Source organism: Dryas octopetala, chromosome 6 (genome assembly GCF_963921425.1).
Source record: "Dryas octopetala chromosome 6, drDryOcto1.1, whole genome shotgun sequence".
Taxonomy (NCBI): domain Eukaryota; kingdom Viridiplantae; phylum Streptophyta; class Magnoliopsida; order Rosales; family Rosaceae; genus Dryas; species Dryas octopetala.
The window spans coordinates 7255152-7274410 of record NC_141371.1 but is presented as its reverse complement, the minus strand read 5'-3'; the positions used below and the strand labels follow the sequence as shown (position 1 = coordinate 7274410).

Sequence of the window (19259 nt, the reverse complement as noted above, 5' to 3'; positions counted from 1 at the left end):
GTTGTTATATATTTAATGTAATTGTCTATTTGGGCCTTAAGAACATGAACTTAGGTGAATGAATTCGATAGAGCCACCATTGAGTCTAGAGTCTCTAGACCACTACCACAAGTAGAGAGGTTGTGGCTGAAAGTTTAGCCACACCAACTCATAACTAGTGAACTTAGTGCCTCTAAGGTACAACAACCCAACTCCCATCCAATGGTACCGGGCATTTTGCTTTTTGCACTTCACTGACATATCCTATGGATGCTCAGATTCATAAGGCTTACAGCAAGATGAAATATGTGGAGTGAAAACTGAGCTACAAATATTTGGTTTCAATTTACAATTAATTCCAGTCATATGGAAAGATTACACAAGAACAATCATTGTTTTCTCCCCTACTTCGGATGAACAGATCAGATTGAGAAGTTGATCATCTAGAACCAATATAACAATAAATAATGTTTCCTAAACGCATCCGTACATATTTTAACAACTTTTACATTCCTAATAAGCAATATATGTTACAAAATAGACAGAGTGCAAATGAAGGAATCTTGCTAAGTAACTCATTGTATTACTTTACCTCAGAACAATTATCTGCGTCTACAGGCTCTCTCAAGCAGTTAGATATTGCCATGACAGCAGCTTCAATTGCTCCATCTTCCCCCTGTTCCATCCAGCAAATACAATCATGTTCTTTTCTAACAAAATCTTGTGCAATGCAAACAATCTCATAGCAAATATAGCTATCTAATCAATGAGGTAACTTCACCTTCTCTTTCCAATAAAACATATTTCCATATTTCCCAGCCAAACGGCTCCAAAAGCTACGTGGAACGTCTAGATCAACTGAATCCCCCACATTGAAGTTTAGTATATTGCCTGCTCAAAGAGAGCAAGAGACCCACTAACATAAACAATCCATGGCAGAGATACTAAAAAAGGCATACAATATAACAATACTGGTATGTAAGAATACATTACCAAAGGTGGGATCAGCAACAAAGACAATAGTTCTATCATCCACTTGCCAGAAATCCTTAATCGCCAAACCTGCAAAACATGGAAAGATTGTAGAACCAGGGTAAAGTTATCTTGACAGACAGTCTATATAACAATTACACATTCAACTTGTTTGATGATAATTTAGTAGACAATCTGACAATATAACATCTTAGACTTTGTGAGAGAACACTTTCTTGTAAAACCATATTAGAAACATATAAATAAAAGCAAACCCACTGACTACCAAAGTCTTAGAAACATTAAGCACACCTGGTGTGTCAGGATAGTTCTGTGCAAGAACTCTCAACTTGAATCCAGTATCCTTTTCTATAGTAGCAATCTCTTGGGCCAGTCTTTTCTCCTGGAAATTTACCATACATTACAAACACTTCAGCTTAATTCTTTGATTTCTCCCAATGTTCAAAACCACCCCACCATCCAATATAACGTATGCAAGTTTCCATGTTTCAACCCAAGAATATAGGACAAATATACAAACCAAAAACCCAAACTGTGTAAGGCTGAAAACATAGACATTGACAAGTTGAAAGAAAACACACCTGGCCATCTGAGAGGAAGCCAGCTACATCAATGACAGGACTGAACTCTTTAGGAAGCAATTCTGGCTTGTTCACTCCAACTTTTGCCTCTGCAAGTCCTACTCCTACAGAAATTTACAGGCTTTCAAATTTTCAGTCTTCTATCTATCTTATATGCAATTGCAGAAAATTAAAATACTTGCCTGCTAGAGATAATCCGAGTGTAAGAGCCCCTGAGAGCACAAAATTTAAAGACTTGGATCGAAACTCGGAGACCCAGTTGCTGCATTTGGTTGGCTTTTGGGTTGAAGAGAGATGGGACGACCCGGTAATGGGCGGTGTAAATGCAGGACGTTGGGTTATTTGGGAAGTGAGAGAAGGACATGGAGGATGGAGAAATGCCATCATTTCCTGGTTCTGGGATCGTGGCAGCTGCAAAGGCTTAGGATAATGGAATATTTTTCACATGGCCAATGCTATTTAGACCACCCTAAATTGCTAAGTTGACCATCCTATTTTAAAATTTCAACTTTACCCTTAAAACAAAAAAATTTCAATTTTGTTCGTTGGGTCATTCGACAGTTATCTACCGAAATATTTATGATTATTCGACAGTTATCTGCTGAACATTGGTAGATTATTCGGTGGATAACTACCGAATGGAAATGAAAAAGGCATTCGACAGTTATCTGCCGAAATATTTGTATTTATTCGACACTTATCTGCCGAACATTGGTGGATATTTCAATAGATGACCACCGAATAGATCTGGGTGATTTTATCATGTTTTTGCAATAAAGGGTAAAATAGAAAAAAAGTTGAAAAAAATTTATTAGGGTGGTCAACTCAGCACAAAAGGGTGGTTTGCATAAGACAAATCGTAAACATGAATGCTCTATGTCTGAAAAAACATATGAAATTTGTATAACTTGCATATGATTGCACGGTGAACTTTCTTGTTTGTAATTGCACGTATTCAAAATTTACTAAAGGCCTTGTTCCTTTTTTCGGTACAACGGAGTAGGTTGCAAAAGTTTTTCTCGTAACTCAAAATAATTATAGGTTTTCAAGTTCTTTCTTTTACATTCCTTCTTTATCTTAATAATCCACTTATATTGGTTTCATCATTCAATGAAGTTTCTCTTTGAACGGACTGTTCAGCAGCAAGGACCTGAAAATGAGAAGGCTGAAGGTGGTGAACCCTGCTCCATTAAAGCTTTTGATTGCCCAAAATCTGCACAAGGCAAATTCTAGCTCCTCTTTAGCTCAGTGCCTCTCTTAGAACGTGAGATTGAGGACTGCAATGTCACTCAAAGAACTTAGTTTTTGGGGCTTCCTTTACTAATATAGCTTGCAAGCAATACAATATTAGGAACATAACACTTTCAACAGCAATTGAGCAAACAGAAACGCCTGCCCTCGAATGACTAAAACTTGTGGATCACAACATTACAAGATTTTTTAAGACTTCGATTATTCACTTGTCAAGCAGAGAAGCTGAAACCAGTAGCAGCTCAGCTATTATTTAATCTGCAGCTATTTTGCAGAAAGTTTATCCTCAAACGTCTTTAATTTGGTCACCCCTTCACAAGCTGTACCGAATAGCTTGGCATATGCTGGTAACCAAGATTGTTTGCCTAGCTCAATTTGTTCATACCATTACATAACTTATGCAATTTTTATCCCTTAAGGCCCAGCATTCATGTACAGATATGTATGCTTGCCTTCTGAGTCACAAACATACGTTATGTTCAGTGGCAATATGCTGCAAAGCTAGTATTATATGATTTATATCCATCCACCATTTTGACACAGAGTTCAGTAGTTCACCAACCAACGATTTAGAACAGCAGAAATCAACCATTTTGCAGCCAAAAAACTATCACACATCACATCACACAACTCAATGACATTCACGAAAGGCCTGATAAAGGAGAAGATTTTGATTAAGCCTTCAATACATAAGAAGATAAGAAAGAATGGAGCATAAACCTAAAACTTATAATCTTCAGACCGACAGTTTCAGCTTAGCAACATCAAACAACATCAACAAGGCTATAACAGTTCAAATAGACAAAAGAAGAGCATGCCCATTTAAACAAACAAGTAAACAACTAAGGGAAGTAAACGGGCCAGTTGAAATAGTAGGAATCTCTGAGGTCCCTGTCCATGTACTCGTTCCACTGCAACAACAACAACAAAAAACCCATTGATTTCATCAACAAAAGCATAATATAAACCCATCAAATTCCAAATGGGTCTTATTAGAACCAGTAAAATGATTGAAACTTCAGCTTGTTAATATGTCAAATATACCTTAAATTTATAGGGCTCCCCTTTCTTCTTGGCCTTTTTCCAGTGATAGTGTTCAAACATCATTGCTTTGTCATGCCAACTGCAAGCATTTCAAATTGGGCAAAAGAGAATCAAGAAACACAAACACAAACACAAAATAGCAACAAAATCACGAACTGGGTATCATCCAAAACTCAAAAAATAAAAATAAAATGAAGTACTTGAACTGATTGGAGAGCTGCCACATGTAGGGATTGACCCATGTGAGCACAGAGAAGGCAGCAGATCCGATCCATATGTTCACGAATCGTTCCGGGTCGGCGTGTGGGACTCCCGGGTCTCCCCTGTATGCGTTCCCAAAGTACTTCTCCATTTCCCTCTTTCTCACTCTCTCTCTCTTTCTTATCCTTCAGTCCACCTCCGTTGAGGCGTTAAGTAGTGAGTACAATGAAGATATATATTTGGGCCAAATTACGTTTTTGTCCCTCTAGTTTTGATCAGCTTTTAGGTCTATGTTGTTTGAATTGTGTCATAATTTTGCTTACGTAGTTTATTAATTATTGCAATTCCAGAATTTACCCTTAATTCTATCAGTTTTATTCTATGAATATAACAAGTAAAGCTCACGAGTGAGGTTATTTTAAGCTTTATGATGGTTTAACTTCATTGTTAACATTTAAAATACCTCGAGAATCATGCAAGTAACATGTTATTTTTCTCAATGAAAATAACAAAATCAAGCATGTGACTTTGAATTTTGCAATTATAAGAAAAGACATGGATAAATGTGACATATTTGAAATAATAAATTATATCTCTAACACTACCACATAGGCTTAACAAATTCAGGTATTCTAATATTTATTGATGTTATTAATATTATATAGGGTTAATTACAATTTAGTACCTCAACTTTACCTCCTATTTCAAGTTAGTACCTCAAGTTTAAAAAGTTTCAATTTCATACATCAACTTCCATTTTGTCACAATTTCATACCTCCGTTACTACTACCGTTAGGAAGTCCGTTATCCGCCTACGTAGCGCTGACGTGGCGCACGCTGACCCAATCACTAAGTGTTGACTTGATTTTTAATAATTTCCATGTGGCAGAATAATAATAAAAAAAGAATAAAATATTTAAAAATTAATTAAAATATAAAAAATTGAATTAAAAAACAACCCCCATTTTTTTTGGTCAAAAACACAACCCCCATCCCCTCCCCCCAGCCCGACCCACCCCTCCCCCTCCCCCTCCCTGCAACCCATCCCCTCCCCTCCCCTCCCCTCCCCGCAACCCAACCCCTCCCCTGCAACCCATCCCCTCCCCTCCCCTCCCTGCAACCCATCCCCTCCCCTCCCCTCCCCTCCCCTCCCCTCCCCGCAACCCAACCCCTCCCCTGCAACCCATCCCCTCCCCACAACCCAGCCCCTCCCCCTCTGTGCTTCCAAGCTTCCAAATTGGCAGTACACCCAAACAATTCAAACCCATCAAAATTCATCCAACAAAAATAACAATTTTTGATAAAAGATAAAAAAATTACATTAAATTGAAGAAACCCCTCAAAAAATGAAGAAAAAGACATAAATGGGCAAAAATGATAAGAGAATGGTTTTGGGGTTGATCTTGGTTACCGATGCAGTGTTCTTCGTTTTATTCAAGATCTAGATCATGGGGTTTTTCCATTTTATTTTGGGTTGCTGGGCGAGATGGGTATTTTTTTTATTTTTTATTTTTTTCTCAATTTCTGCTGGATGATGCTGGACGATCGTCACGGTGGCGAAACGAGAAGCCGACCACAACCACCTGGTGTTTCTCTAGAGTTTCGCAGAGGCAGTGGACCACTACGCCGCCGTCTCTGACTCGAGGTGACGCTGCCGCCGAACAAAGGGAACGACTGGCGATGGTTCGGGAGGAAGATCTCGAACATGGTAGTGGCATCGGGGGAGAGAGACAACATATCGTCATCGCGGCCAAGGAGGATGAGGAGAGAGAGAGAGAGAGAGAGAGAGAGAGAGAGAGAGAGAGAGAGAGAGAGAGGTTACCGGCAGGGTTGGGTTGTGGTGAGGGGATGGGTTGCAGGGAGGGGGAGGGGGAGGGGGAGGGGGAAGGGGGTGGGTCGGGCTGGGGGAGGGGATGAGGGTTGTGTTTTTTTTAATTCAATTTTTTATATTTTAATTAATTTTTAAATATTTTATTCTTTTTTTATTATTATTCTGCCACATGGAAATTATTAAAAATCAAGTCAACACTTAGTGATTGGGTCAGCGTGCGCCACGTCAGCGCCACGTAGGCGGATAACGGACTTCCTAACGGTAGTAGTAACGGAGGTATGAAATTGTGACAAAATGGAAGTTGATGTATGAAATTGAAACTTTTTAAACTTGAGGTACTAACTTGAAATAGGAGGTAAAGTTGAGGTACTAAATTGTAATTAACCCTATTATATATTACAAAATTATAAACATGTTGTTCACCCATTTTATAAAATGTGACTCGGTTACACATTGTGGTTGTATTATAATAATTTTTTCAATTGAAACTAATATGGAGGACATTAATGAAACTTGACCCAAACTATAGGGGTAAAAGCGCAATTTGACTATATAGTGTGCATTTTTTGGGCCAGGCCCGTTACAACAGGCCCATCAAGTTCCCAAGCCCAAGTGCCCACCCACCTACCTTTTAGTTTAGTAAAAGCTCTATAAAAGTAAACCCAAGCCCCCCCCAACTCTCTTCATCGACCTTACTCTTCTCTCTTCGTTCCCAATCTCTCTTCCTTTTTGAATTTTGATGCCAACATTGCTGGCAAGGGTCTTACCAGGGATTTATCGATTTCTTTTTTCAAATTCGTAAATTCCCTCCATATCCCCGACCTTCTTTACCCCCGCAAACCCTAACGCTACCTTTCTTCTCCTTCCTCCTCTAGGGTTTGCGAAGTTTCGTTCAATCTGATTCCAAACTCTGCTTCTTTGCTCCCAATTTATGCTTCGGAGTCTTCGAATTGCTGCAAGACTCCGATAATTGCGTTTATTTCACTGCAATTTGTAACCAGCTCTCTGCTGCTTCGCGTTCGAGAGTTTGCCGCTCTAGGGTTTCTCAGTGTCAGCTGCAAAGTTCTTCCTTTTTACCCTCTTATGTGTTTGTGTTTGGTTTACGAGAAAGGACGCGGGAAAGAGAGGGAAGATGCATGTGTTTTGGCGAGAACGGGTTTATGGGTCGAATGATGCGGGTTCGAGAAAAAGCTGATTGATATGAGGGTTTGAATATGAGCCATGGAGATGCGGAAAGTAGCAGAGTGAATGAACCCAGTAGCGATGCTGCGCCCAGAAGACCAGGAGGAGCTGATGAATTTGGGCGAGCAGTGTCGAAGGTTGCGGTGGCGCAGATATGCGAGAGCGTGGGGTTCCAGAGCTTCAAGGAGTCTGCTTTGGATGCTCTCGCTGACATTGCCATCAGATACCTCCGTGACTTAGGAAAGATGGCGAATTTGTACGCCAACTTGGCTGGTAGAACGGAATGTAATGTGTTTGATATTGTTAGAGGATTGGAGGATATGGAGTCATTGCAGGGATTTTCGGGTGCGGCGGAGATTACCCATTGTCTTGCAGGGTCGGGCACGGTGAGGGGGATTGTTGAGTATGTGGGTTCGGCTGAGGAGATCCCATTTGCGCAACCGTTGCCCCGGTTTCCGGTGAACAAGACCCGGAGACTAATTCCGAGTTTCGAACAAATGGGTGAAGCTCCACCTAGTAAACATTTGCCCACTTGGTTGCCGGCTTTTCCCGATCCCCACACTTACATTCATTCGCCCATGTGGAATGAGAGGAGTACCGATCCTCGCGAGGATAAGATTGAGCAAGCCAGGCAGCGGAGAAAGGCTGAGAGGTCTTTGTTGAGTCTGCAGCAGCGGTTGGTCTGCAATGGAGGTTCAGCTTCAGCAGGAACCTCTGTTTCAGTTTCAGTTTCAGTGGCCTTGGGTGGTAATGATGGAAAGGGATTACAACAAGGGAGTAGTGAAAGTAATCCATTCCTTGAACCGCCTCTCCAGCCGGACGAGAAAGATGTCTCTCCAGTTGTCTTGCCATCCAAGCTTTCAGATGAAGTGGCAAAAGGAACCCAAGCTGCTTCTTCTGTTTTGGAGGCGTTTGCGCCTGCCATTGAAGCAGTGAAGAACGGGTTGTGGATTGATGGAGATGATGAGGGGAGGCTTCTCCCCGATACAAGGCCTGCTGTTCATTTCAAGTTCAGAACTGGGAAGAAATTCTTGGGAGAATCTTCGGAATTGAGCTTCCAAAAGAAGGGTTCTGGGAGACCAGCATATTGGTTTGGGCGAGATGAGGAGAGGGATGACAAGAAGAGGAGAGCCGAGTTTATTCTTAGACAGTCTATGGAAAACCCACAGGAACTCACTCAGTTGTAGATTAATTCATTGACTGGTTTCTTCATGGAAATTCTGGCACTTAGAATTTGGCATTAGAAGTGGGCTATGGATGCTCAAAGTAGAGAGGCTGTACTCTTGTTCTAGTATGGATAATGATTTAGTGACTCTAGTTGTAGTCCCACTCTAACATTTTTTTATAGGCATGTGAATGTTTTCTTTCTTTCCATTTCATGTTACTCTTTTCTTTCCTCTGTGAACCATTCTTCTAAGATTAAGTTTTTGTCTGTTTTTTATCCCCCCACCAACTGATTTGTATCGACACATTGAATTCTAATATTGAGTTAGAGGCAAATTATGTTCTCCATTTATGCTTTCTGGTAGCCCTCTAAAAGAAAATGTGTACCTTGAGAAGTACACCTATGATGGATCATAGAATGGTGTCAGTAAGGACATGCTGCACCCGTGAATTGGAAGGCTGTAATGTATGTACGAAAATATTACTTGGATTTGAGACCATATTGGAGTTCGATCTGTGTCCTTTGCCCTAATTATTTTTGGTTCTTATTCTCAAATCATTCTGCTCATAGGGGTTCATTTGTCTATGACACTGACATGGGTATAGTGAAGAACGAAGAAGTTTCATCCATAATAAATACTCATTTTATGTGTGGCACTTAGGCACTATGACATCCATGAAATGAGGTTTACATTGATGACAGAAATTGGTCGACTCAGAGACAAAATAATGGGCTGGGAATGGGATCATCCCCTGTAACTGGACCATCCACTTAGCCACTTAGCCACTAAGTTGTCTGTCATTATTCTCCTAAACTCCACAAAGCAGGCCTAGCCACTATAGGTGTTGGGGCCACAAACCAATCCCATTGGAATTATAAACACAAAGCTGAAACATCTCAAGTTTAAATTACTTTAAATGACTAGGCCAAGGTAACAGATAAAGTCATCCGGTCTCTGGTTAACATCTACATATATAAAGAGAAAATACAATAACATAATCCAAGAAAACTAAAACAAGTAGATAAACAGCATTGATCTGACAAATGCCTGCCATTTCTCTCTCTAAAGGCCAGGAAAAAAAATGAAAATGGTGTTCTGCTTGAATACACCCCAGTTCACTTGATTGAAAAGAGCTCAATGTTTCAGCTTCAAATCCATCTCCACAGGAAATACTTTGGCACGATGGTTGAAGATCATAAAGTCTAGGTTGGCTGGTAGAGAAACTATCCTGCATTCCAAAATAATCCAGATGTCAATGATTCAATCAAATATAATACGGTTTCACAATTCTGAATCTCAAGTGCATAGAAAGTACAATAAATGGCAGCAACCGAGATTTTTCATTAACAAAATTTTCTTTTGCAAAGTTTATACCTAAAAAGAGTTATGATGGCTGGCCATTTCTTTGGCGAAGAGCGTACATTAGTCACCTCTATGGACATGCAGCAAAGCTTGGCTCTCTTTTAGACTTAGTAATGCATTAAAAATTAATACTATACATGGAAGAATAAACTTAACTGATGGAGACAAAAGGTTAATTCATATATGCAAGTAACCTTCTACAACATCTAGACAATCAGAGAGGGTAACAATATACTTCCTAATTAACAAACTCAGATAGCTTAACTGCGTGATTACCATATCAGGCTTATTTATGGGTTGTCAAGTAGCTTATATGTGTATTAAGTAAATTGATGGTCCTTTATAATATTACAGAAAGCCAAAAACCCTTTTGGTCTCTAAAACATGCAAAGTGTGTGGGAGCGCTAGCTGATACTTAAACAAACAATGGATAAACAAAGTAGATTGTTTTATGTTTCAGCCTTTTTTTCAATAGGAAACATAAAACATCTTTCAGCCTCATAACATTATGAAGGTTGTCACTCTGCAATAGCATTTTCATTTTCATGGCATTCAGTTCAGATAATTAGAATGGGAAACTATGTACCATACTGTTACCAAAACCTCAGAATATTCCCCTTTTACTTAAAACAATCACTTTCCAATTTCTAGGGACCTTTATACCACAATCGTCCCAAGGGCATGTGAACAGGTATTAATCCTATCAATAACCCTCACCACAAGGTACTAAACCTCAGCTCTTACCCTATGTTTGGTTTACCAATTAATAGCAAAAGAAAGCAGTTAATTTTCAGCTTTCCGTTGTTTGGTTCGTTTTGTGGTGCGTCCATTGTTTGGTATTAATGAAAATGGAAAAGAAAGGAAAATAACTCTAGGTTTTTCTTCTCAAACTTTCTCTTCCATAAAGGTAGGATTTGAAAAGATAAGCTTACAGGAACAAACATTACCGAAATTGTATTTTCCTCTTTACCCTACGTTTGGTTTACTAATTAATAGAGAAAGAAAAAGAATAGAAAGGAATTAAATTTTTAGCTTTCCGTTGTTTGGTTCATTTGGGTAGAGAATTTGGGAAGGGAGAGAGTGCTTAGGGTTTGAGGTGTGTCCGTTGTTTGGTTATTAATGAAAAATGGAAAGGAAAGGAAAATAACTCTAGGTTTTCTCTCAAACTTTTTCTTCCAAAAAGGTAGGATTTGAAAAGAAAGTAGGCTAATAGGAACGAAAGTTACCAAAACAGTATTTTCCTCTTTATCTCTCCTTAATCAAACACAAGAAAATAATAAAAGTTCCGGTTTGTTTCTTTTTTCTCTTCTTTATTTTGTTTAGTTGACAACCAAACATAGGGCTAGAAGTTGCACCAGCAATGTGAAAAATTAGCTATTGAAATGGCAGTAACATCTGCTCTGTCATCACTCTTACCAATCCAAACAATAAGAGAGAGAATTCGAATAAAAAACAGTTGCAGCTTTGCAAAATTGAGATTGCAGAAGATATAGTAAGCTCAAAGTTCATAAGCATAACAAAAATTACTATAGACTTGTTTCAACTTGCCATTGAAGGGATTGAAAAGAAATCCAATCACACCATGAACAAGACAAATCTAAGTCAGAAATTGAAGAAGCAAAACGCATACATACCTATTCTCTTCAGAATGGGGATGTATCGAAAGAAACGTGCCCGGGACAGTAAGAGCCGCCCACATACAGAACCCTAACCCTAGAAGCAGTTCAAGCACCACCTGCATTCCCAATAACCCCCTTTTAGACAAAATAAAAACCTAAACAAAACCAAACCCATTTTCAGAATTTTCTTTTTGTTAAATCTTACATTTATCGGAGGTCCTGAAAACTCTTCCTCCATAATCTTTAGCAATCCCCTGTCTGCAACCAAATCAACCAATCTCAAAAACGACCCAATTTCAATCACAACAAAGCCCTAAAGTTTCTGACTTGCTAATTCAAATAGATACATAAATACGAATATATGTGTAAATTAGAGCTTACATTGGACGGTTGAATAAGCGGCATGAGCGAGAATTACAACTCCGAAGACGCCAACCAAGAAGCCCAGACGCAAACCCATTTTAGCTCCGACCTCCGGCAGGCTACAGCTCCGGTATCGGCTTATACGACGTCGTTAGCTGTGCAAGCCCGATCCAGACTCAGTTTCCTTTGCTTTGTTGAAGAAGACCTGAAAGATTAAAACTTAAAATATTTCAAGTCCGTTTAAAACGATGCTGTCTTTTACTCTTTTACATGGTTTGGCTTTAAAACGACACGTCGTTTTTTAATATACGACATATCGTGTTCCATTTTGTCATCTCCCTGCCAAAAAGGCCTTAGCCAGAAGCAGAAGCACACTCCCAAGTCCTAGTTCAGAAGCCGAGTTGAGTGTTGGAGCTCCAGGCTCTAATACTTACAAAACATATTAGAAACATGGGTCAGCTTGTGAATCTACTTCAACTTCATGCAACTCTCTCTTTGGGCTTCTCTCCCACATGTTCAGTCACTGCTCCCAAACTTCGACACAGTGTTGAATATCTAAAAGCAAATGTCATAACCACTAATTTGACATTCAAGTGTAAGGTAAGGCACTAGTCTACTAGATAAGTTTCATTTCTTAATGGCTTGTTATTGTGATTTATAATTTATTTTTTGAACTGGGTTTTGCCGTTTTAGGCCTATGGAGGAGAATTGGATGCCTTGCCGCACTTGCAAACTCTTAGAAAATTTCCCAAGGAGGAGCTTGCTGCAAAAGTTGTCCTGATCAGATTTGACTTGACCCTTTTGCTTCGCGAACAAGTACAGGAACACAGATTTCAATCCAATGCAGTCTTCACCATTAAGTATTTACACCAATCCGGGGCTAAAGTAGTTCTTGTTAGTGATTGGAGTGTTAAAACTAATCCCAAACTATCTGTTGCACAGTCTGTTGCAGGTATATACGACATAATGCTTCTCACCAGTGTTAGTTTTTATTCGTCACTAGCATTTATATTGTGATGATTGATGAAGTGGATGTTTTATTATAATTCAAAATTTAAAAAAAAAAAATACATGTTTAAGCATAAAAGAATGAGACTATGCTATACAAAATTAGACATTTTGAGCCGTTGATCATTGGTTTAGTGCTTGATGGTATCCACATTTCAGATTTCTTGTCATCTCTTCTTGACCACAAAGTTGTTCCAGTACAATGCATTTCTAGTAACATGGTGTCGAAGACGGAAGGCTTTGAGAAAGCAGATATTCTTCTTCTTGAGAATCTTTCTGAGTTTAGAGGGGAAGTTGCCAATTGTTCAACATTTGCTAAAGTATTGTCATCGGGAGTTGATATTTTTGTTAATGACTACTTTTCTCGGTCTCATAAGATTCTTGCATCCACCTGTGGTGTTGCTCGCTTCTGCTATGCCTGTTTGGCTGGTTTTCACTTTGAGGAGAGCATTTATCAACTTAGAAGGGCTACAGAAATCAACACAAAACCTTATGTAGCAATTGTATGTCTCGGCTGCTATTATATTAGTTCCATTGGTTGTGTTTGGTTCCAGTCAAACCGTAAACTTGTGGACCTTAACTTCATTATCCTTCGCAATGCAGATTGGAGGGGGTAATCTCTATAATAAAGCAGCTGCTTTGCATTACTTAGCTTCCAGATGTGATGGGTTAGTCTTTGTTGGAATGATGTCATTTCAAATCATGCATGCCTTAGGGCTATCTGTTCCTTTGAATTTGGTGGAACATGGGGCACTTAAAGAAGCTTTAGATATAGTCCACTTTGCACACAGTAGAAATGTGCAGATCCTCTATCCAAAAGACTTTTGGTGCAAGAATGATTGTCTTTCAAAGCAATTGGAACTATTTCCTGCTCATGGTATTCTGGATGGTGAGGTTGCATTTGATTAACCAAAAAATTTTATGCCCTTTGACTCCCTTCCTTTTGACTGCTTTTGTTGATCATAACATCATTGTTATTTATGTTCACATGTGATGTAGTTTCAGTTTCCAATATTGTAGCTGGCTAACCATAGTGTCATTGTGATAATAATTTGTGAAATTGGGTGCTTATTCCAAGGTTTTTTCCCCTATTTTAGGGTGGGTACCTGTTGATATTGGGCCTGTATCATTGGATGAAATAAACTCCATGCTTACAAAATGCAAGGTAAATCGAAATACTTTTCGTCTGTTGTAAAGCAGAAGAATTGTTTTTGGTTTTCAAATAACATTTTGCATTAAACTTTGAGGTGACATTATCAACTCGTAAGGGTGTATTTTTGGTATATAGGCAATGCATCTTTTTATTTATAGATTTTAGCATGCATTAGAGTGTGTTACAGTACTTTATCTAAGGACTAAATCTAGCACACTGTATCCCTGGAGACAATCTGTTTCACTTTCAACTTCCAATGTTGGGATCCAATATTCATTATTCTGTACTTTCACGCATTTATTGTCTTTATTTTTCTGCATTTAAATTTTTAGGATATATTGTAAAAATTTCAAAGTTAAATTTTGACTTTATTTTTTACGTGGTGAGTATAGTGATGTAAATGCACTCTTATGGTAAGATCATAACCATGTGGATCAAATTCCATCTTGAAATCATCAGTATTTTCTTTCATGATGGCATTAAATTTGATCTTGTGCTGAGAATTCAAGTACTCATTGTTGGTGGCTTTGTCTTGGACTTGCTGTCAGACCTCCCTGATATTTTTCAATGAATTGCAGAAAATTACTTGGATTGGTCCAGTGAAATTTCATACGAGTAACTGCACAAAAGGAGCTTCTAAACTGGCTCAAATGCTTAATCAACTAAGTCAAAGCAACTGCAACATAACTGCTGTTGGGAATATGGCATGCGAAGCAATAGCGAAGGAATCAACTTTCATCTCTCATGTCAATATGATTGAGAATGCTTCAGTTGTGTGGGAGTTTCTCAAAGGAAGAAAACTTCCTGGGGTCATGGCCTTAGATAGAGTATGTTTCATAATCTTCTTTCACATTCACCGGTTTAACACGAAGATTAAAAGAGGATTCAATCAGGACTATAGAATGGACAAAGTTAGATGTCTTGTAGCCCATCATGGTTGGAACTTGGAAAGACCGCCTAATAATCTAATGCCCTGTGCACATATCAATATTTCCATATATGTGTGTTAATCAGAAAGTGAACCTCATTGTAATGGATGTCCCTGAACCACCCACCTATATAAAACTACATGACCTGCAATTCATTGGGAATCTTGCCTCATATCCCAGGATGGTAGTAGTAATTCCTACCACAAGGGCCATTAACTCAATACACTTGGTTTAGAATTTAGATTGATTTATGGGTCTAATGAGGACTAATGAATTTGACTTCATTCTCACCTAAAGGAGGTAAGAGATATGGCTGATTCATTCACTACAAGACGCTAGAGGTACAAATTGTCCAGCATTGCATTATACTATTTAAAAAATATTTTCAAAGTTCTTAAGTAGTTGTTTAGTGCAGGCATACCCTTTTGATATTGACTGGAATGCTGCCTATTTTGATCCAGCTCAACCTTTGGTAGTTGATATTGGAAGTGGTATAGTATTTCATCTTCTTTTCCGTTCCTATGTTTTTTTCCTCCTTCTGGTTGCAGTTTTGTTTCCTTATTAGTTGTTCTAGATGTATATGGAAATTTAAAAAAGAGAAACATAAGGATTATGCTCTTCTCACAAGAAAATGACATAAATTTATGACTGGGAATTGGGTTATATAGATGACAAGGCTTGCTCAGTTCGAATGGTTGTATAATTTCGGAAAATCCTTTATGGTTTGATCATGAGATAGTAATAGCAGTTACTGGTTTTTTCCTGATTCCAAATAATCAATGACAGGTAATGGTATGTTTCTTTTTGGGATGGCCAAAACAAGGAAGGATTTGAATTTTCTTGGTTTGGAGATTAATAAAAAGGTTCTCAAATTTAGAATCTTATATTCTCTTTGGTTACTTCTTAATCTTCTATCGTTGACACTTTTGCAACTTTTTTCAGCTTGTAAAACGTTGCCTAGATTCTGCTCACCCGTGTGGTATAAGAAATGGGTAAGGGTTGTAGCCTTAGTGCTGCGCAAAAATTATGGCCTTGTGAATTTGCTGGTCTAGCTGACTTCTACATGAAATTTAATACAACTGGGTTCAGCCAGGATGTATTTGCAGTGTGTGTGTGTGCGCGTGCGTGTGTGTGTGTGTGCGTGCGTGCGTGCGTGCGTGTGTGCGTGCGTGTCTGTGTGTGTGCGTGCGTGCGTGCGTGCGTGCGTGTATGCATGCGTGCGTGTGTGCGTGCGTGCGTGTATGCATGCGTGCGTGTGTGCGCTTGAGTGGGTGTGTGTGTGTGTGTGTGAATTGGGGTTGGAGGGTAGCACACTGAGCTGTTTTCACTGAGTGTGGGAACTGTGTGTGCAGAATTGTATTTAACATCTTATCTATGTTTGTCTTTATTTTGTCTACATTAGGTACTTCATTGCAACAAATGCAACATCAACATTCCGTTCCATTATTTCTAGTTACCCTGGAAAGCTAGTTCTTGTGTCAATACAGGTTGGAATTACAACTCTATGGCTATTATCAACTTGTAACGTCTGCTTTGTTTATCAAGTGTATATAATTTATGTTTATGTGCCTGTTAGACTTAGCAATGCATATACTCTGTTAAAGGTTAAGAACCTACAGGTTGATGCCCCTTTATTCTTTATGAAAATGTAATGTCATTCTGCCAACAATGGTTCTGTCCGTGCCAACAATGGAAAGACATATGCTAAATCGAATTCCTTTCATTTTCTTCCTTTATTTAATGGAGTGGTGTATGTGATTCATTTATTTCATTATCTTTTTGAGAAAGATACAGTTCCTCTGATGAAAAAAGTATTCTCTATCACTTTACTGTAAAATGACACTGAAAATTGGGCAGAATATTTGATGTGATAAAATTAAATGCATCTTCTTTTCCTTATAATTTTATTACTCTTGCATTGAATGCTTAGATTTATATGTATCTATAATTTAATTGGGATTTTTTTTCCCCATTTAGTGTCCAAATCCTGATTTCAACGAACCAGAACATAGATGGAGAATGCTGCAAAGGTCATTAGTCGAAGCAGTTGCAGATCTCCTAACAGCTAATGGAAAGGTAAGACTATTTTGCAGCTCCACTTCAGTAAAGAGCTCCATATGAACTCTGTTGTTCACTTTCTTTCCCCCTCTGCACCCTTATTGCCAACCACTGCAAGTAATGACACCATATACTGCATGGTGTATAATTTGGAAAATCTATGTAGGTCAGCCGCATGACAGGATTTGTCAGGCCATTTGCTAACTTTTCTCTTGCATTTATTAGGTCTTTCTACAATCTGACATAGAGGCTGTCTCTGTGAGAATGAAAGAACAGTTTCTGAAATATGGCAAGGGTAAACTTACTGTTGTGCATGAACAAAGTTATGCCATTACTAATAGAGGGTGGCTTAAGGACAACCCATTTGGAGTTCGGTCAGATTGGGAACAACATGTCTTAGATCGTGGTGCCCCTATGTACAGATTAATGCTTTGTAAATCAACCAATACTGAGTGAAGTTACTGCGGTGACAATGTATGAAGATGTCTACACCTTATACCAGAGGAACTAAATGGGATATCTTCTCACTTTTCAGTGGTCTAAGGTTCTTTCTTGGTGGCATCTGGTTCTCCAAGCAATATTATATATCCAATAATGGTAATGGATGTGGGTTTCTGATTTTTTGTGATCTTATAAAATTATAAATGGGTAGCACAGGTTCCAGATATGTGGCTTGAACAGTACCTAATAAATGGTTGGGAATCTTTTGTGTAGGTGGTAAGCCATCAACAAATTGGTGGCAAGTCCCAACAAATCGTGCAACTTTCCAAGTGGATATGCTGGGCTAATAGCCTAAGACACATAATTACAGGGATGAACAACTTTCCAAGTTAGAGAGATGGTGGTGGGATCGATGGAAGCTATTGGTGAAGCACATACAGTTTCAAAAAAATAGGAGCACAATATGTTTTGAGAATGTTACTAATGGTTATAAGCACTCCTTGGTGGTGTCTTAAAGCAAAAGGAGCAGTAGGACAAGCTTCAACTATGGGCATCCAAAGTTGCCATCTGTATCATTTTGATTATTGTTTTAATGACTGACACCTGTTTTTAACAGTTTTGGATGTAAGTTCTGGTTCGACCATGTAAATTCGTGAGTTTTGGGACAACGATGTAGATGCTTTGGAATTTTACTCAAGGAACCATTCAATTACTTCTCCTTTATGTTGTTCATTGTTCAAGTTAATTAATCTACTCCTTCAGTTCCTGCTGTCATGAAATCCCTTTAAAACTTTGAAGGCACAAATGCCTGCATAGTAGCAAAAGAGCAATAGTAATACATCTTCAATAAATGCCTGCAGGAGCATGTCTGCAACCAAAATTTTGACAACAAAATCTGAAGGGACCCGCTCAAACTTTATAGGAAGATGAGGTTTCCTAGATTTTGTTTATAGTTTGTTCCAAAAAGCTACATGTATGTGTGACACTATTACTTTTAAGTTTTAATCGAACAAGGCAAAAATGAAGCCTTGTTTGACTGTTTGGCATCATTGTTGACTGGCCTTTTTTCTGCAGGGTGGGATTCTCTTGTCTCTCTGGCTTTCTCTTTCTTTTGACATTTTCTTTTTCTCTACGAATGCACACACATGGTGGAGAGGTTCTTTAAAAGTAAAATATGCTTCTTTCTTTCTGCGATGCTGCTGTCATTCTCTGCATTGCATGTGGCAAGTCCACAGTTGGATTTCTTTATTTGGTCTTGTTCTTTCTTTAAGCAAGTTTGCTTTCATGGTAGGGAATTAATCATTTCCTCAAAGTATGCATAATGCATTGATAAAAGTTAAAAGGAGGTATTGTCTTCATCATTTAAAGTGACACACATATATGCCTAATTCTTATGCATAGTAAAAACAGTTTTTTTTTTTTTTAATGATGAATAATTGAATATTGCATTTAATAATAATTATAACAACATGATCTATTTTCTATTCACACACTATTAACTCTAAAAATAATGCTTAAGGACATAAGACTTTAATTTGAATTCATCACACATGCTATTCATAGTGAATGCTTGATTGTTGGTGGGAAAGAAAAGTAAAGAAGCATATCACACATGCTATTCACCATTCATATTCTCACATGGATTGTATCATCATATCTCTTTGAGATAATTCCAGATTTGGTCAACTTATTTTATAACTAGTTCAATTTTGGTCTACGATTTTTTTTAAGTTCAGTTTTAGTCTACTAATTGTTACATTTATTCAATAAAGGTTCATATTTGTTATCTCAAATTTGTCCCGCCTTTTACCGTATCAAATTTCAGTCAAATTCAACAAATACATACTTTTTTTAAAGCTATGCGTCTCCTCTTTATAACCATATAAAGACCATTCAAATCGGAATTCTAAAACTCAAGATAATTGGCCCCAAAGTAAGGTACCCGAAACTATCAAATTTTCCTAAATTTTTTTGCAGATTTTTCAAATTTCACCAAATTTCAATTTTTTTATATTCTAATACTTTAGATTGGTTCATATGACTAAAAAATAATAAAATATAACTTATACTTCAATTATAATTAAAGAAAACACAACAA

General features: G+C 38.2%; 5 protein-coding genes across 9 annotated transcripts; 2 read left to right on the top strand and 3 right to left on the bottom strand.

Annotated features, from left to right (window-relative positions):
• Nucleotides 1–300: 300 nt before the first annotated feature.
• On the bottom strand, nt 301–2012 carry LOC147281842 (thylakoid lumen 15.0 kDa protein). Of its 2 annotated transcripts, none has more exons than XM_086248575.1 (6): nt 1736–2012; nt 1554–1651; nt 1264–1354; nt 973–1041; nt 761–870; nt 301–655 (listed from the first exon to the last, which is right to left on the bottom strand). In XM_086248575.1, exons 1-6 carry the CDS (start codon nt 1938–1940, stop codon nt 563–565), a joined length of 666 nt encoding a protein of 221 aa, XP_086104701.1. In that variant the 5' UTR covers nt 1941–2012; the 3' UTR covers nt 301–562. The 2 variants fall into 2 exon arrangements, with proteins under 2 accessions (XP_086104701.1, XP_086104700.1); XM_086248574.1 differs by having other exon boundaries at nt 1554–1657; nt 1736–2009.
• A 1432-nt stretch (nt 2013–3444) lies between these two features.
• Nucleotides 3445–4246, bottom strand: LOC147281841 (actin T1-like protein). The gene is made up of 3 exons (XM_086248529.1): nt 4049–4246; nt 3849–3927; nt 3445–3715 (listed from the first exon to the last, which is right to left on the bottom strand). Exons 1-3 carry the CDS (start codon nt 4198–4200, stop codon nt 3647–3649), a joined length of 300 nt encoding a protein of 99 aa, XP_086104655.1. The 5' UTR covers nt 4201–4246; the 3' UTR covers nt 3445–3646.
• Nucleotides 4247–6567: 2321 nt separating this feature from the next.
• Nucleotides 6568–8430, top strand: TAF8 (TBP-associated factor 8). The gene has a single exon (XM_086247646.1). The coding sequence runs from the start codon at nt 7095–7097 to the stop codon at nt 8247–8249; it is 1155 nt and encodes a 384-aa protein (XP_086103772.1). The 5' UTR covers nt 6568–7094; the 3' UTR covers nt 8250–8430.
• Nucleotides 8431–9111: 681 nt separating this feature from the next.
• On the bottom strand, nt 9112–11798 carry LOC147281839 (membrane magnesium transporter-like protein). The gene is made up of 4 exons (XM_086247609.1): nt 11591–11798; nt 11415–11467; nt 11225–11325; nt 9112–9456 (listed from the first exon to the last, which is right to left on the bottom strand). The coding sequence occupies exons 1-4, from the start codon at nt 11667–11669 to the stop codon at nt 9363–9365; spliced, it is 327 nt and encodes a 108-aa protein (XP_086103735.1). The 5' UTR covers nt 11670–11798; the 3' UTR covers nt 9112–9362.
• A 168-nt stretch (nt 11799–11966) lies between these two features.
• Nucleotides 11967–17873, top strand: LOC147281838 (uncharacterized). 4 transcript variants are annotated; one of them, XM_086247357.1, is made up of 14 exons: nt 11967–12172; nt 12266–12432; nt 12525–12553; nt 12740–13083; nt 13184–13469; nt 13678–13745; nt 14312–14560; nt 15078–15153; nt 15449–15525; nt 15605–15654; nt 16065–16149; nt 16640–16738; nt 16946–17317; nt 17435–17873. In XM_086247357.1, exons 1-13 carry the CDS (start codon nt 12023–12025, stop codon nt 17174–17176), a joined length of 1911 nt encoding a protein of 636 aa, XP_086103483.1. In that variant the 5' UTR covers nt 11967–12022; the 3' UTR covers nt 17177–17317; nt 17435–17873. The 4 variants fall into 4 exon arrangements, with proteins under 4 accessions (XP_086103483.1, XP_086103482.1, XP_086103484.1 ...); XM_086247356.1 differs by lacking the exon at nt 12525–12553 and having other exon boundaries at nt 12266–12524; XM_086247359.1 differs by lacking the exons at nt 11967–12172; nt 12525–12553 and having other exon boundaries at nt 12273–12432.
• Nucleotides 17874–19259: the final 1386 nt, after the last annotated feature.

Coding starts and splice junctions, on each gene's coding strand:
- LOC147281841 (XM_086248529.1), bottom strand. CDS start 4,200: ATGGAGAAGTACTTTGGGAACGCATACAGGGGAGACCCGGGAGTCCCA. Junction 3,928..4,048: donor CAGCTCTCCAATCAGTTCAA/GTACTTCATTTT, acceptor AAATGCTTGCAG/TTGGCATGACAAAGCAATGA. Junction 3,716..3,848: donor GGGAGCCCTATAAATTTAAG/GTATATTTGACA, acceptor TTGTTGTTGCAG/TGGAACGAGTACATGGACAG.
- TAF8 (XM_086247646.1), top strand. CDS start 7,095: ATGAGCCATGGAGATGCGGAAAGTAGCAGAGTGAATGAACCCAGTAGC.
- LOC147281839 (XM_086247609.1), bottom strand. CDS start 11,669: ATGGGTTTGCGTCTGGGCTTCTTGGTTGGCGTCTTCGGAGTTGTAATT. Junction 11,468..11,590: donor CGCTTATTCAACCGTCCAAT/GTAAGCTCTAAT, acceptor ATTTGGTTGCAG/ACAGGGGATTGCTAAAGATT. Junction 9,457..11,224: donor CCCCATTCTGAAGAGAATAG/GTATGTATGCGT, acceptor TTTGGAATGCAG/GATAGTTTCTCTACCAGCCA.
- LOC147281838 (XM_086247356.1), top strand. CDS start 12,023: ATGGGTCAGCTTGTGAATCTACTTCAACTTCATGCAACTCTCTCTTTG. Junction 15,526..15,604: donor GTTTGGAGATTAATAAAAAG/GTTCTCAAATTT, acceptor AACTTTTTTCAG/CTTGTAAAACGTTGCCTAGA. Junction 16,150..16,639: donor TAGTTCTTGTGTCAATACAG/GTTGGAATTACA, acceptor TTCCCCATTTAG/TGTCCAAATCCTGATTTCAA.
- LOC147281842 (XM_086248574.1), bottom strand. CDS start 1,940: ATGATGGCATTTCTCCATCCTCCATGTCCTTCTCTCACTTCCCAAATA. Junction 1,658..1,735: donor ACTCGGATTATCTCTAGCAG/GCAAGTATTTTA, acceptor AAATTTCTGTAG/GAGTAGGACTTGCAGAGGCA. Junction 656..760: donor TGTTTTATTGGAAAGAGAAG/GTGAAGTTACCT, acceptor TGGATGGAACAG/GGGGAAGATGGAGCAATTGA.